The sequence below is a fragment of the Leuciscus leuciscus genome (genome assembly GCF_965113295.1).
Source record: "Leuciscus leuciscus genome assembly, chromosome: 5".
NCBI lineage: Eukaryota > Metazoa > Chordata > Actinopteri > Cypriniformes > Leuciscidae > Leuciscus > Leuciscus leuciscus.
The window spans coordinates 18,373,509-18,389,991 of NC_138729.1; the positions used below are offsets into that span (position 1 = coordinate 18,373,509).

The window sequence follows — 16,483 nt, forward strand, 5'->3', positions numbered from 1 at the left end:
TTGAGGATGTGTGTGACACTATGTGTCGGGCATACTAAACGGGATAAAACCCTTACAGCATCCTAGACACCACCTAGTCATTATAGAAACCACATAGCAGCACACTTACAACCACCCAGAAGACTTAGGCAACTGCATAGCAACACCCTGAAAACCAACTAGAGACCAGAATATATTGCAACATGGATAGGCTCTATTAACTTTGGCAATTAGCAACTACACAGAACACCATAGCAATGCGCTAACAACCACTCAAAACAGTTTAACAATTGCATAGCAACACCTTGGCAACCAACTACAGACCAGAATACCTTAGAAACTTGAGGATGGGCTCTATTAACTTTGGCAAGTAGAAACTACACAGAACACCCTAGCAATGCGCTAACAACCACTCAAAACAGTTTAACAATTGCATAGCAACACCTTGGCAACCAACTACAGACTAGAATACCTTAGAAACTTGAGGATGGGCTCTATTAACTTTGGCAAGGAGAAACTACACAGAACACCATAGCAATGTGCTAACAACCACTCAAAACAGTTTAACAATTGCATAGCAACACCTTGGCAACCAACTACAGGCCAGAATATCTTAGAAACTTGAGGATGTGCTCTATTAACTTTGGCAAGTAGCAACTACACAGAACACCATAGCAATGTGCTAACAACCACTCAAAACAGTTTAATAATTGCATAGCAACACCTTGGCAACCCACTACAGACCAGACTATCTTAGAAACTTGAGGATGGGCTTTTTTAAATTGAGCAAGTAAGCAACTACACAGTACACCATAGCAATACGCTAGCAACCATTCACAACAGCCTAGCGACAAGCTGAATCATCGTTTCTTCAGAAAATTTTATTCTGTGCTCATTCTGTAACTTAAATTAACACACAACTGTCCCATTTAAGATACTTTAGTGTAAATCTCAGGTTTTTGCTACACATTTATTTGCACCCTATATTTAGATACCAATAAAGAATAAATGCAATTTAATCTACAAAGAAAGAAAGAAAGAAAAATGTAGCAGTAGATTTCCTGTTTAGTTGAATAAATAGTTGAATTTGTTTAAAAATGTCTTTCTCGCCTCACTTTTAATAACATTTCTTAATGCAGATTATGCTGTTCTCAAAAATGCTTAACTTATACAGTCCATTATCTTCACCTTTCATCTCTCCATTGATTTCATACCGGAAGGATGCTATTCAGCAGCATTATTAAAATGTGTGGCTAAGCTTGATGTCTTGTTTTGATGTGGTAATGTGATTCGGTTCAGATACACTTCTGAGCCGGACCTGCGCAGTTGAGGCTGGAGAATCTCGATATTGAGCACTAAAGACTCCACGCGCCTCTTCAGTTCTTCAGTCGTGTGATAACCCTCATCGTCGTCGTGAGCGCGAAACGCGCGTCCGACAGCAGGTGTATTTACGGATGCGACGCGCGGTAAAGTGAAGCATGAACTCGCGCTGACGGTACCCGTCCATCTCTCCTGCTAGTAACTTGTGAGCCAGAAGAATGGCAGGTGCCAAAAAACCCGAGTCGCCGTCCGAAATCGACCCGGACGGAAAGACCGAAGCCAGGAAATCCTTCGAGCAAATTTGGCTCAATTCGGCGGTGCCTGTTCGGACGATGGGTTCTTTTGAGAGCGATGCTGGCCAAAGGTACCGCAGTCCCGTTTCAGGCAGCATGTGTGTGTGAACACTGTTTGATAATAAAACTGCAGCATCCTCCAGCACGCGCCACATTCACTGCGAATAATTTAAAACGAATGAGCTAATGACGATGGTTGATGAAACGATCATAAACCATATATTTCGTGTTTAGTTGAGCTTGCATGTAAAAGGTGGCGATTTTGTTCCAGTAATCTTGAGCGAATCACAACAGTGCATCTTTATTCGTTTTGATCATCTAATACAGGAATGTCATATTCGATGCTGTGGCAATTTTAATCTGATCCAAAGATTACAAAAGCCACTTAAAACGTTTATAGTTTAATATGACTGACAGGAGGGTGCTGCATCCAGCAATAGCTCTTTATTACATTAAGAGATGAAACTGATTTTGTATAGTAGCCTAATGCAACAGCAACTCAGAAAGCTGAACTAGAAGAAACTTCTACTAATTTTGTGTCAAATAGCCTACTTGTTTGACAGTCAAATATCATGCTTTGTGTGAAGCACATGACAGACAAATGATTTACCTATGGCTTTTAAAGAGCTGGTGAACAAGCAAACGGATGTATTTTCATAGTCACATTTTCTCTGTGTGGCCTTAATATCATATTTAATTTGTATTTATTTCATCAATACACCTCCATCCATTCATTTTGAATGCATGTTCTATTTGACATCTCATTATTGAATAATATTGGATCCAACTGACAGATGACCAAGCAACTGTATTCAGTTTAAATAATTAAATTCACATTTATTTGTATAGCGCTTTTCACAATAGCCTACATATAGTTTCAAAGCAGCTTTACAGAAAATGCATGTGTCTAGAAATTAGAGTGATCTGCTCAGGGTGACTGTGTCCAAGTTATGGATTTCAGAAATGTACATAAAAATCACGCAGTTAGCTAACAATTAATTAATTTAAACAATGCATTAATTTAAGGCTGAAACAATGAATTCATTGACATAATGAATACATGTTGTTAACAAATGATTAGGGATATATAGAAAATGTACTATTGGTGCAATATTGGTGCAAAATATTACAACCATGGTCATATAATGCTGATTGTTGACTGAAGCTCCTTTTGCCTAACAGACACTTGAGGCTGTCAAGCACATTATTACTTATTAAGGTGTAATAAATCAGTATCTCAGTTTGGATGCAAATCTCTTCTCAATATGTTTTCATTATGGTTTGGTTATAGGCAGATTAATCATTCACAATGCTTTTCTTTATTCTTAGTCCACACCCAGCTCTCATCTCACTCTATAGCCGTTCTTTCAATGTGAGTTGAAGCTCGATGGACCTAATGCAGCTTTCTACAGGGCTGGTTTCATATCTGTTCAGTGATGTTCTCTATATAATGTAATCCACTCCAACTACCCATTCAGCCTATTGCTCTATTGTGTACTGATAATGGTGCACAAAGGCACTTGTATTTGCAGTTGAGCTGAGAGATGAGCAATGGGAGAGCTGTAGAGTTGTGCAAAAATGTCAAAATAGTTTTTATAAGGAGCAGTTTTTGATGCTTCTTTGAGTTATGTTTTATTGCATGTCAACAATTGTGTATATAATGGAAATATATTTATCTTGGTAAACCTTTAGTGTCATTGTTAGATTTGTTACATGTAGTTACTAAATTACATGCAACTAACCCCAAACCAAACCCTAATCCTAACCCTAAACACATGTAGTTACTTAATATTAAACAAAGACACCTTAAAACAAAGTGTAACCTTTATTTTTAATTATTTCATGTAATTACCATGAAATAATACCTGCAATATTATTTGGCAAGATAAAATTCAAAGTATTTATGGCATTTTATCTGCAGTTTAATCCTCTCATCTAAACCTGGGTCCTCTTACCTTATTATAATTCTGACTTCAGATTTCTAATTTCAGACTTGTTGTGATGTCTAAACTAGGGATGCACCGAAAGTTCGGCCGCGAAAAAGGCATTTTCTGGCCGAAAGACAAAAACTGCTGAAAATGTTAGCCGAAAATAAATGCCGTCTCACCCCTCAGTGTTCAGCACTCAGGTTTCACTCTCGCTCTAGCCGTTATCACTGTGTGATGCTCCACTCAATATTCCGCTTTATGCACATGCGCTCCGCTCTGGTCATTTTATTTTATTGGCTTGTATTTTTTTTATTCATTATCATTAAAATGACTGCATTTCGTTAAAAAAAGAAAAAAAAAGAAAAAAAAGAAGCATTTTCGGTTTGTTTCGGCCCAGGATTTTCATTTCAGTTGCTTTCCTAGTCTAAACCCATAAACCTGTGAACCCCTAAAGATAAATGGTCTAGAGGTTTTTGGTGGCCAGCAGTTTAGTATTTATTGGTCGTTTAAATTAAATGTGATGTTAATGTAACATTCTTTGAGTCCTCCTGGGCGTGAAAGGAGGAAATGTGTCTCTCTGTCTCTCTATTGATCCACTCAGTGAATCTCAACAACACTAGGTAGGTCTTTATTGGCATTAGTTGCCAAGAGCAAACCATAAATAGGGCAAACGCTTACACTAGGATGAATAGGAATGTCAATTAACTTTTTTCTTTCTTACCATCATGAGGTCCAGTAAAAATAAATTAATAAAAAATTTGTTTTACACAATAGACAAAAAAAATTGCCTAGTTTTGCTCATAAAATTTAACGACATTCTGTTATATACAGAGCCCCTAAAGTGACATGGTGAAGGAGAATAATATGAGATGGGAGAAAAAATATGTCAATGCCTTTGTGTTTTCTCGCAAAATGTTTGTGTTCTTTTGTGAGTGAACACAAAGTTTCTCGGGAATGCAAACGTTTTGCGAGGGAATGAAAAGGTTTTGTGAGCGAACACAAAATCATTGAAATATATTTTGTCCTCCCATCTTAGATTTTTCCCATTACCATGTGCCTTTAGGGGCTCCATAGTTATGCAGTGTATTTTCATGTGGTCATTCAAATTCCAACATCAGGGTTAAATTGATTGTTACTATACTCCTTAAAACATTAACTCATCAATTGCATTGGCACTTTCTTGATGTCACATCATATTTTTTCAAACTTTCAAATTTATGATAATTTGTATTAAGTTTTTTTATTTTATTAAATGTATTCAATTAATTTATACATTTTTATTAATTCACATTATTAAGTAGATGGAAGATGGTTGGTGCATGGCAAATTCCCAAATGTGCATGTCACATGTTAAAGTTACCCAAACTCAGAGCAGAGATGCTGCAAACACCATTTTTAGTTTGACAAGTTTATGTAAGTGCCAACGGTGTCACACTAGTTAGTGATAATAACCACACGTCCATAATCTGAAATACTGAGTACCAGAATTCTGCCTGAATTAGTTGATGACTGGTCTATTTCAAAAGATTTTTTTTTTAAATCACTGCACCTTTGATTGTGACTAATGCAAAACGTACCACGACACAAATAGCCATCTCTGCCTTCACAGTTCTAAACAACCCAAATATTAAAACAAAAAACCTGAATGATCTAAAGTGACTTCAAAGCTACTTTTAGACCACTTCATAACATGTTTTGATTATACCGAAGGACATTTCGCTGCCCTGTCAGGTCTTTCCATTTCTTATTTCAGCACTTAGTGTAGACAGCAAGGAGTGAAAGAGGAGAAGTAAATTGTTTGAATGGTCAACTCTCTTTAAAAGATCACTCATTGTTTGCCCATCATGCTTTTTGATAATACAGATGACACATTTTTGTGCTTCAAATATATATATATATATTTCTCTTATATATTTATAATATATAATATAATCTTACATATTTCATAAATTCCTGCCAAGCTGTCAAACGAGAGGCCTATGCTGAGCAGTCTGCTTCATTTTTAGTTTGACAGTTTGACATATATCACAATTTTTTCATATTGAGTCATTTAAAAAAAAAAAAAGAGTCTTACATAAATTCAGTACACAATACTGTATATTATGAGCCAAAATATGAAATTTACACCAGTTTTCATATAATGACAATGTATATGAATCATCTACAATTGTGCATTAATATGTCAACAACTCCCTTTCTGAGCTTTAAATAGATCAGGTTTGTAAAAGAACTAGAGCTTCAGAGAACCTCACAATGAGAGAATGTTTCTGAGGGTGCTGTGAAATGCTGTGGTGCAGTGCAGGTTTTGTATTTGTACTGTATGTAGGTGTAGCTTTAGACGAGCGTAAAATCATTCAGTCCGACAGCAGGGACTCAAGAGTCTGAATCCAAGACCGAGCACCATGTTCCTTCCTTGCACACTCTATTTCATCAGTCATATACATGTTCTTTTTGTGAGTAAGTAGATATCCTACATCAGTGGTTCTAAACCTTTCTGACACGTAGGCTAGACCTCACTGTCGTTCAAAACAGTATTGCCCCAATACAATATATTTTCTGATGTAATTATGACAAAGCTGCTTGTTTTCAAATGATATTTTAATAAAATATACTGTATAATCTTATATTAAATTAATTAATGATTCATTTTGTGATTTCAGAAATTTCATGTACTGTGTTCTTCAATAAAAAACAATACTTATAGAGAGGAGAGAAAAGAAATATGATTCGGCATCTTTATTTATTTATTTTTTATATATATATTATAAACATTTTTTAGATTATTTGAATATATGAATAATTTTTCTGCCCGTTACATTTTATATACTCTCTAGAAATGTTGTGATGTTTTGGGTTGGGGGTAGGGTTAAGGGATCTAAAATATATTTATAAAATCGTAAAAACATGACTAAACAAATTTACTTTACTTTAAATATTTTACATTTCTATAACTGTTAATACCTAATAATGTTTGATGGTAAGGGTTCAACTAACAGGCTGCTGAGCATGCTCAGTTTAATCACTGATGATGCACTTAATGTTTAAATAAATAACTGATGTTTGTTATTTAGAAATAATATATGTTTTAGCGTTATGTAGTGTTTTTTATTATTATTATATTTTGCTGTAAAAGTTGTTTCAAGTCACCATTAGAGTATAATTAGTGTCCTCTTTGGTGAAGTTTCTTCCATTTGAGTGAGTATCTTCAAATTGTTATGGAATATAAAAGTAACTCTATATAACCTTTTCAGTTTGTCCAACAAAAGTTAGACAAAATAAGTACGTTTTATGTCACTATTGTATAATATTAATGCTCAGCTTAGTGTTAAATGCAAACTTATTAAACTTAGATCGACATGTAAAAACATGATTATTTTTGATTTGACAGAACTTGTTATATTGTTTGACCAACTTGGATTAAGTTGATACAGCAATCAGTGCGTTTACATGCACCCTCATAATGTGATTATAATGGGATTTTGGCAATATTGCGATTAAACTTTACCTCATGTAAAGCAATAAGCAGGCATGTAAACACCTTAATTGCATTATTACCGCTCTGACCAAAGTGCGCATGTGTTCGGTTCTAAATGGATGCCGTGTGTTGTTCACACAACTTCATGAATGAACTCTGTGACATTATTCAGAAGTTTTCTCTAGTTCTCCAAATTGCTAAACTCTGTCAACACAACTCACTGCGCAGTCTCTGCTCCGTATCTTCATCCAGACTGTGCGAAAAACGCTACGGCAGCGTAGGCAAACCCGGCATTGCGATGTTCATCACTGCACCTAAAAATATCCAGTATGTCCATAAAAATGTATTTTGAATTTGATGTGAGTAGATTAACATGACTCTATATGAGTTAGGTATAACCATACTTATTAGCGAATAATCAGATTAATGAAAATGAAAGAGTTCTGAGTTCTCAGAAAATAGTTCTGCTTGTGTCATGTAAACATCTTACTGTGATTAAGACCGTACTCTGATTATTAGAAATAATCACATTATTGGTGCACACGTAAACATAGTACATTTTTCCATAATTTGCGTTCCATTTCGGGGGAACTTCGAATGCTGTGTCATGGTGTTGATGATATGGAAACACCTTTGACTGGTGTCAAAGTTCAGACTGGTGTCTGAAGCACGTGTGAAGCCGATGGAGGTCAGGTGACGTCATCAAGACTAGAGTTCTTCACGGGTCCACTTGGATCCGAAAACCCGAGGTTCGACCCAAGCGGGTTCAGGTCCAAAACTTTGACGAGTGATTCGGACATGGGTCGGGTCTGATATTAGGTGCCACAAGTGTCAAGTAATTTAAAATAAACTTAATGAATGAAAATGTACTGAATGGACCTGAGAATTCTTTAAAAATATTCCATGTAACTTTCCATTTGTTTCAGGCCTTTAACAGTATTTTATTATTTAAATCAAATACATATTAAATTCTATGGCAACGTTATTATCTCTCTGAATAGTTATTTCTCTCTGAATCCACACTTCTACATGCGATGGATTCTATGCACGGATGCTTCCGCATTTAGTTTCAGTTGATCCGTCTAATAAGGCCAAATAAGAGAGAAATTGTTTTTATGGTTAACCATTTATTTTATTTCTCTCTAATATCCAAAGGTGTTCTTAATTACTGTCCTCATTATCACTTTGAGAATCAAAAGGCACCACTTTGACTGGTGAATATCCCTGAAGAAAACCCCAAAACAGTGAAATAATATTTAAGTATGCAGATAATGAAAATGTACTTTAATCATCCTTTGGTCAGGTAAATGGGTCAAGGAGTAGATATCCTGTAGAGGAACTATGTGGACAGACCTTGGCTTCGACCTTGGGTCCCACACTTGAGGCATGTTGCTGTCGTCGTTACGGTGAAGGCCTCTCTCCTAGAGGTCCTGGGTGACTGTTTAGTGTCTAACCCTATGGGGCGGCTACCCTTTCTGAGGGGGATTGGTTCATAGATTCTGGTCTCTCAATGTAGGTTGTTGAGACCATTTTAAATGCTGGAGCTCCCTCTAAAACTGTATGCTCTAAGGTGGTGTCTCGTTGCATCAAAGTGCGATCAGCACTACTTGGACCCATCTCAGTACCCTTTTTGGGTCACAGGTTTAGGCGTGGCTGCTTCAGACAGACCCTGGCTTCCACCTTGTGTCCTACACTTGAGGCATGTTGCTGTCGTTATGGTGGACGGCTTCCCTCATAACGGTCTTGGATGACTGTCGTCTAGGGTCACCTGGATACACATGGTTGCTGTCACAAGTGTGACTATTTTAAATGCTGGAGCTTACTTTACAAGGAAACTATGCTCTAAGGTGGCCCACGTCTTGGACCTCAGCACCACTTGGACCCAGTCCACTTCCCGGTTGGTTCCTACTGGAACGTCTTTGAGGTCCCTGTTACACTCAAGTTACATGGCCACTATTTCGGCCAGACACATTTACATTGATGGAGTTTGTATGGTCGAAGCATCCCATGGCATCTTGTTTTTGCGCATAGCCAGATGGCTGAGGTCTATCTGCAGACCGCGAGTTCTTTCCCGGGACCTTGATGTAGTCTTTCAGATGCTCCATTTGAGCCTCAGAGGAGTTTAAGACTCTCAAGGATCTGTTATTGCTGAAAACTTTGTAAGAGATTTGCACTGCTTTGGGGGGCTTCTAATGTTCTGTTGTCACCAGGCAGTGTTTATTGCTATGGATTACTGATGCAATTTCTTTGCCTATGAGGTACCCAGCTTGGCATCACCCCTAGGGATCAGAGCCCACTCTACTTGGAGTGTGGCTTCTTCTAATACACTATTTAAGGGTTCATCTTTGCAAGATGTTTATGCTGCGGAAGGGTGGTACTCTCTGCACACATTCGTAAGGTTTTACAGCTCTCAGTTGGTTTAATTTATTTTGCTTGTCCACAAGAGTGCTTGAACATAATTTCACAATCTTGTTGGGTAGGCATTTTTCAGTATGACATAGGTATTAACATTCCCATAGCATCAACACCATGATGCAGAGTCAAAATTCCCTTGAAAGGGAACGTCTGGGGTTACATATGAAGAGTTCAGATGCAAAAGCCTCTATTAGTGCCATCTGAAATTTTCTTATAGAATGATCATTTTTATGTAGCTCGTATATTTAAGTTCAGTAATTTCACTTAAATGGCAATTAAAATGATCTATAAATTGACATTTAAGTGAAATTACTGAACTTAAATAACCGATCTTGATAAAAATGATCATCCAAGAAGAAAATTTCAGATGGCACTAAAACATCTGAACTCTTAATATGTAACTCAGTTTCTGGAGAATCTGTAAATTCTACTCTTAGAGATTTATCTTTTTGTGTGTTGATCATTTATTTGTTCATTTATTTGTCTATTTAATTTTTGCTTTTTATTAGGACTGTCAATTAATTAAATTTTTTTGAATAAAAGTAATTGCATTATATGATTAATTATTGTTATAATCAAAATGCAGTTCACCGCATATGCTGAGAAAAGCCCTCGAGTGAAGATAATTTATGGCATTACATTATTGTGGTAAATCATTGACAAGCCAAAAAGGTTTTTTTTTTTTTTGTCAATGTAATTAAACATGAGCCTATTGCTGGCCTGTCCATCATCTCGCATATGTGTAGTAAATTTTTTTTTTTTTTTAAGCACCTATTACACATTTTTTAAGACATGGCTAACTAAATTAACACATTTAATTAACAGTTTATCTATTATATTTATTTTTCACATGGAAAAGATTGCTTGTAATGTTGTGAATCGAATTTGAACAGAAATCTTCCTGCAGACCTGAATTCCAACTTTAACACCACTGTCTGTAATTTTGAACCCAAAGACACTGATAGCTGATTCGGGTGTGTGTTTATGTGTGTGTATGTAGTTCTAGGTTGTGGGGCCAAAATGTCCCCAAAAATGTCCCCAAAAGAATAGTAATACCAGAATATTTTGATCTGGTTACATTATTTGGTTCCCATGAGAAAAACTGCTTATAAGTCATACAAAAAAAAAAAAAAAAAAAAAAAAAAAAAAAATATATATATATATATATATATATATATATATATTTTTTTTTTTTTTTTTTATACTGTATGTAAAAATGCAGAACGTTTTCTTTGAGGGTTGGGTTTAGGGGTAGGGTTGGAGGATAGAATATACAGTTTGTACTGTATAACAATGATTATGTCTATGGAAAGTCCCCATAAAACATGGGAACCCAACGTGTGTGTGTGTGTGTGTGTGTGTGTGTGTGTGTGTGTGGTTAGTACTCAGCTCTGCAGGAAAGTTGAGCTCCAGCAGTAAGATTAAGCACCCCTACAGTAAATGATTCTGCTTGAACTTGAAATATTATTCCATTGGTTTAAAGAACTTGGATTTTGTAAAATATGGCAGAAATCATCCCGTATCTAATTTTACCTTTATCAAAGCATACAGTTTGTGACACTTTGGATTGGAAAAAAGTGTTAGACATGCTATTTGGATAATGGTTGTGTAAAGCTTTATAAAGATGCCCCAGATGTTAGTGTGATTTAGATGATATTGTGGTAACTTTGAACACAAATGTTTTTAGTGCTAAAAAAAGCTTGAAAATCTGCCACCTGGCCAGGCTCACAGCAATCAGTATAATGGTAGTGTGTTTGTTAGGATGGGGGTAGGCTTCATCCACTCAGTTTTTGGAAGACTTGTTCAAATCATTCCTACACCTCGTTATTGTGTATAAATCCTACTGTGTGTGGCTCCCTGTGTCACTTATTTTGATTGGTCGTTTGATTTCTTTCTGATTTTCTGGGGATGTAAGTGGGAGCAGTTCCCAGTAGAATAAAGTGGTCATTTTAAAGACTGAAGTTCTGACAGTTTCTTGGATGGAGCAACAGCTAAAGTTTTTTTTAGCCAGTGTTCGCACTCAAGGATCCATACAGCAGAGTCTGCTGCTTTAAAGGTCTTTGCTAATTTGCAGATGTGATGTATGTGAACTTGTACTTTCAGAACAGATGTTTCTATGGTGGCTGAGAGAGCTCGACGCTGCAACAGAAGAAAACACATGCAAATAGAAAAAACACAAAATTAAGCACAGCAAATAAAGAAAACATCAGTTTGACAACACTTGTGCTGCAAATATTCACAACGCAACCAAATACAGAAACGTGCCGCAAAAGTTCACAACACAACCAAATACAGAAACACGCAGCAAAAAATACTTACAACTACTGGATGAAGGTAAAAGAGTAGCAAAACTCAAGAGCATGTTGATGTGAATTTTAGAACCTGTACAAAAAAAATATTCGCACTTGTACACTAAAATTTACACTCACAGCTCCAATGTGAAAACCTGTAAAATAAAAATCTGAAGTTGAATGTTGAGATTTGCACTCGTAATAGTCACAAACCTGTATTCTGAATTTGAAGCTGCAGACAAGTAGTCATAAATATGTAGGTTGGCGCCTAGCCAATGAAATGGCAATTCTTTTGTACGCGATGATGTCACAAAACCCCCTTCCTCCTCGGGGACGTTCTGATCGTGGCTTAATGCATTAGACAGTGATAATAAAAGAACTATATTATATTATCAAACTCAGTAAATAATATACTAATTATGCATACCTATGTACATAAAAGCAGATGAGCCCAGAATATGAACGCAACACGTTTAATTACATGTTACGAGTTTAACCTTCTACTCTTTAACCTTCATACACAACGCACATTCGATCAGAATGTTAAAATAAACAAAAAACTTTTCTGGTAAACACCAACACATTGAACAATGAAGGCCCTGATATACTTTAAGCAAAACCGAAGAACGAACTGATGTGACGTAATTTCGAGCAAAATCAGGCCACAACAACCTTTCCAGAAAAGTTCGCTACAAATTGCAGAGCTCGTGCAAACTTTGTTGCTATGATCAAATGCTTTTCTTATGCTTTATTGCTGTTTTCTCAATTTTATTGTGTGTTTATTTTGTTATTGAGAGGAAAGCGTTCAACACATATACATATTCATCTAACTGTCGCTCTCAGCAGAGTGGGCGGCGCCGGATGTTTGCTAATAGTATATCGCTGCTCACGTATTGCAAACTTAGTTTTACCCCTAAGCAAACAACGAAAAATAACTTTACTGTGAGTATATCAGGGCCTTAAGTGGCCCCAGCCAGTTCATCACTTTGGGGTCCCAAACATATCCAATGCGGTCTGTGCTATTTGCAGCGCGTTTCTGTATGTGGTTGTGTTCTGATTATTTGCAGCAAACATGTTGTCAAATGGATGAAGAAGATGTTTCCTTAATTGGTGTGTTTTCTATTTGCATGTGTTTTCTTCAGTTGCAGCGCATTGAGCTGTCTCGGTCAGCGTCTGTTTCACTCCATTTTCTACCCATTAAAGTGATAGATTAAAATGATCCTTCTAAAATGAATTTACTCACCCGTATGTTGTTCTAATCCTCAATGACTTTCTTTCTGCTGTGGAACACAAAAGTTTATAGAATGCTTTTTTCAATGTTATGATGGTCAAGAAATGGTCAAGCTTAAAATGACAGAAGCCATCATGAAATGCTTGGATTGTAGCAGATGAGTTGTGTGAACCAATTCTGACACTTTTATGGTGCTTTTTTCCCCTTGTCCTTGAAGCTTGAAGATTCAGCTCCAGAACCTATTGACTGTAATTTCATGGAAAAGAGCATCCAGTGCATTATTAAAAATCCCTCCTTTTGTGTTTTACGGAAAAGAGAAAGTCATACAGGTTGATGCATTATTCCACTCATGCCTGTATAAACTGCATCTGGGCATAGTTAAGCAGGCATTGTGGAAAATGGACTGATCCGGAATAACAGATTTGAACTGCAGTCACCTAATGAGATGGCTCTCTGAAACACTCTATTATAATTGGTAAATAATTGCACTGAGCCTCAAAGATTTTTTCATAAAATAATAATTGATAACAGTATATTTGAATTTCAGCACCATTTTCTCCCTTAATGAAATGTGGATTTTACAAAGTCGCCCAACTATGAAGAGCTCACTCATTGTGGCAGATGGCATAACTTTCTGGTTAACGGCCAATTGTTTTATTGTTCATCAGCTGAGAAAAAAAAAGTTTCTCTGTGTTATTGTTATAGCTGTGGTGTGAAACTATTTTCACAGAATTAGCACGATTATTATAAAGTAATAGTTAATAGTTATCATCCTTAGTGTGAACATGAATGTCCCTTAAAAAAGTGTAAAGATGCACTTCTTTTTATCTTTCTGCAAAATGTGTATGTATGTATGACATAACACGCACGCGAGAGAGAGAGAGAGAGAGAGAGAGAGAGAGATACTTCAATTTGAAGATCCTTTAATTAATTATTTAAAAAGATTACATAAGAACTACACAAATATACACACAATTGTGTAATAAACATAAATTAATTAAAAATAACTACACAATTAGACATACATTTGCAGAGAACCATAAATGCTGACAAACACTGGTTCACTCCCCAAGTATAGTTAAAAAGTCTCTCGATCTTTGACCAGGTGATAATAAACATATTTAACCTTTAACCTTGATTTTATTTGACCCTTTAAAATTGACACAAAACCCTTTAAAATGGAAACATTTATGGATCAGTTGACCCCACACCACTGAGTTTACCTTTGCGTGATAGCCAGATTGCCATTTTTGCCTGATGCCTGAACAAAAAATTAAGCAACACATGGATCTGCTTTCTATTTTTGTTATTCTTGGGCCCATAAATAAAAAGTATGGATGAGAACACTACTCCTAAAATCTTACACCATTCTTTTAATTTAGACAACAAAGCTTCAAGTTTCCCACACTGAAACAATACATTTAAAACATAGTGGTTCCTTTTTCTTTAGAAAATTATTTTTTTATACAGAATTTTAACTTTTAAGGCTGGAGAAAAAAGAAAAATCTCCTGCACTCAAGTTAGTCCCATGATTAAGAACACACTCATTCCCCCCAGCCATTATTCACAGTTTCTTGCAAGAAAATCACATCTAGATTTTTTTAAACCTGATAAATTCTATAATGGTATTAGCCTTCCTCTTATCCCTCATCTCATTAACATTAAGGGATCTCAGCCGTAAGGCCTAAAAAAGAGAGATTAGTGAGAAAAGAGTCAAGAAGTTGTTCTTTGAAGATGTTAGTGTTTACTTAGTTTTTTCCCCTCTTTATCCTCTCTTTTCTAGTTCCTTTGTCGAATTGCAGTAATGTGTTTCTTTAGTCTAAGCGTTTCTGCTGTGAAAGCTCTTCATAACTGCTAACTCTTGCCCACATTACAGATGCTATAAACTTGTCCAAGTTTGGGAAAAAAAATCGATCACTTCAACACTTTTACCCTTAGTTTCATCAAGAAATTCATTCATTTGAGCTACAGTATACAAGTCTCCTTTAATCACTTTTGACATCTCTACCCCTTCATACCATCGTTCATCATCTCTCATTGTATCATCAGTACATTGAAAGAGTCCTTCCAACTCATCAACTGAGCCTTCCTCTACTGACTGTATATATGAGTCACATTCTTACTATTATCCACATCCTCAACTTCAGCGCTTAAATGCCTGACAACAGCAGAACTACATCCAGCCTGCTCACTGCTCTTTCACTCACCTCACTGTGCTTGATGACCTTCTTTGAAGGCCTTTCGCTTTTATTCTGTCGCTTGTTTCCGCTGTATCGGTATTGTTGATATATTTATTAGATCCGCTCTCAGCTGAACCAACAGGCAACTGCTATTCATTATCCACTTTCTTATGCGGGCAAGAGAAACGTTTGTGGCCTAAATCTTCACATTCAAAGCACTTGAGGTTATTGGTGCTTGCATACAACATTTAGGAGTTTTCTCTGTGACTTCTCTGTGACTCAAGTGGAACGGGATCTCTAATGTGCGCTCAGTGAACATCAGTACCTGCTGTCTGAATAAAAGAACGTATTTCAATGCAGTGATTTTACATCCTAATGGGACCATTCTAACAGGACTTGTGATTTTTATGTATTTAGTCAGTTCTTTAATTATGGCATCGGATGAAATGAAATGTGGTGCATTTGAAATTGTGACTTTAGTTGCCGGGTCCGCTAAAGGAGTCACGGGAACAAACATTTCTTTAATCCAAATTACCTGTACAAGGTCAAATACTATCCTGCCACGTGACAAAAGCCGTGAGTGGCTTAAAGGGTTAGTTCACCCAAACATGAAATTTCTGTCATTAATTACTCACCCTCATGTCGTTCCAAACCCGTAAGACCTTTGTTCATCTTCGGAACACAAATTAAAATATTTTTTTATGAAATCCGAGAGGTTTCTAAACCAGCCATGGGCAGCAACATGATTGCAACAGGTCCAGAAAGGTAAAGACATTGTTAAAATAGTCCATCGTTGGCTAATAATGAGCTGCTGTTCTGACATAGAACCCAGAAGCTCTGCACTGTTAACAATGTGATCAGCTTAGGAGACTGACATGGAAGAAATTGTTCGCACAAAAAGTATTTTTGGGTGAAAAAAAACATTTAAAGTATACAATTCTTTATCAGTTTGTATTAAATTTAGCCAAAAGATGGAGAAACCCCCCCCCCAAAAAAAACCATTCGCCACGTTTTTTCACTCTTACTCCAACAACACGCTCCACTCGTCCCACCATACTCGTGCATCTATAGCGTGCAAGTAATTTCAGTGAAAGGTGTTTCGCAATGTGTTTTATCTACTTAAATTTTTGCACCACTTAAAGGTTACTGAGAGATAACATAACACTAATAATATCAGCAGAGCACTTACTGTACGCTTGACTAGCCTTTACTGGAATGGAGTGAATACATTTACAGACTAATGTTTGAGTAAAACATGCAGTGATGAGGAAGGGTACAATCAGTAATTGAATAAATTTTGTCATGTTAGTGACCCTAACTATGTAGACTGTGTTTAACTAGGTGATAAAGAAATCATTAAGATAATAGGTT

At 36.4% G+C, this 16,483-nt stretch overlaps 1 protein-coding gene across 11 annotated transcripts in view; it reads left to right on the forward strand.

Moving 5' to 3' along the window:
- The window catches only part of LOC309498287 (potassium channel subfamily T member 1-like), a 90,144-nt gene that overhangs the window by 11,622 nt on the left and 62,039 nt on the right, over window positions 1–16,483 (forward strand). For 2 of the 11 annotated variants that reach the window (XM_082168903.1, XM_082168902.1), the window contains exon 1: window positions 1,287–1,663. The exons of 4 other annotated variants lie outside the window; for them this stretch is intronic. In XM_082168903.1, coding sequence (XP_082025029.1) covers window positions 1,518–1,663 — 146 coding nt within the window. In that variant the 5' untranslated portion in view covers window positions 1,287–1,517. Of the gene's footprint in view, window positions 1–1,285; window positions 1,664–16,483 lie in introns of those variants that run through there. 5 more of the 11 variants (XM_082168905.1, XM_082168904.1, XM_082168898.1 and 2 more) reach the window with 4 other exon arrangements.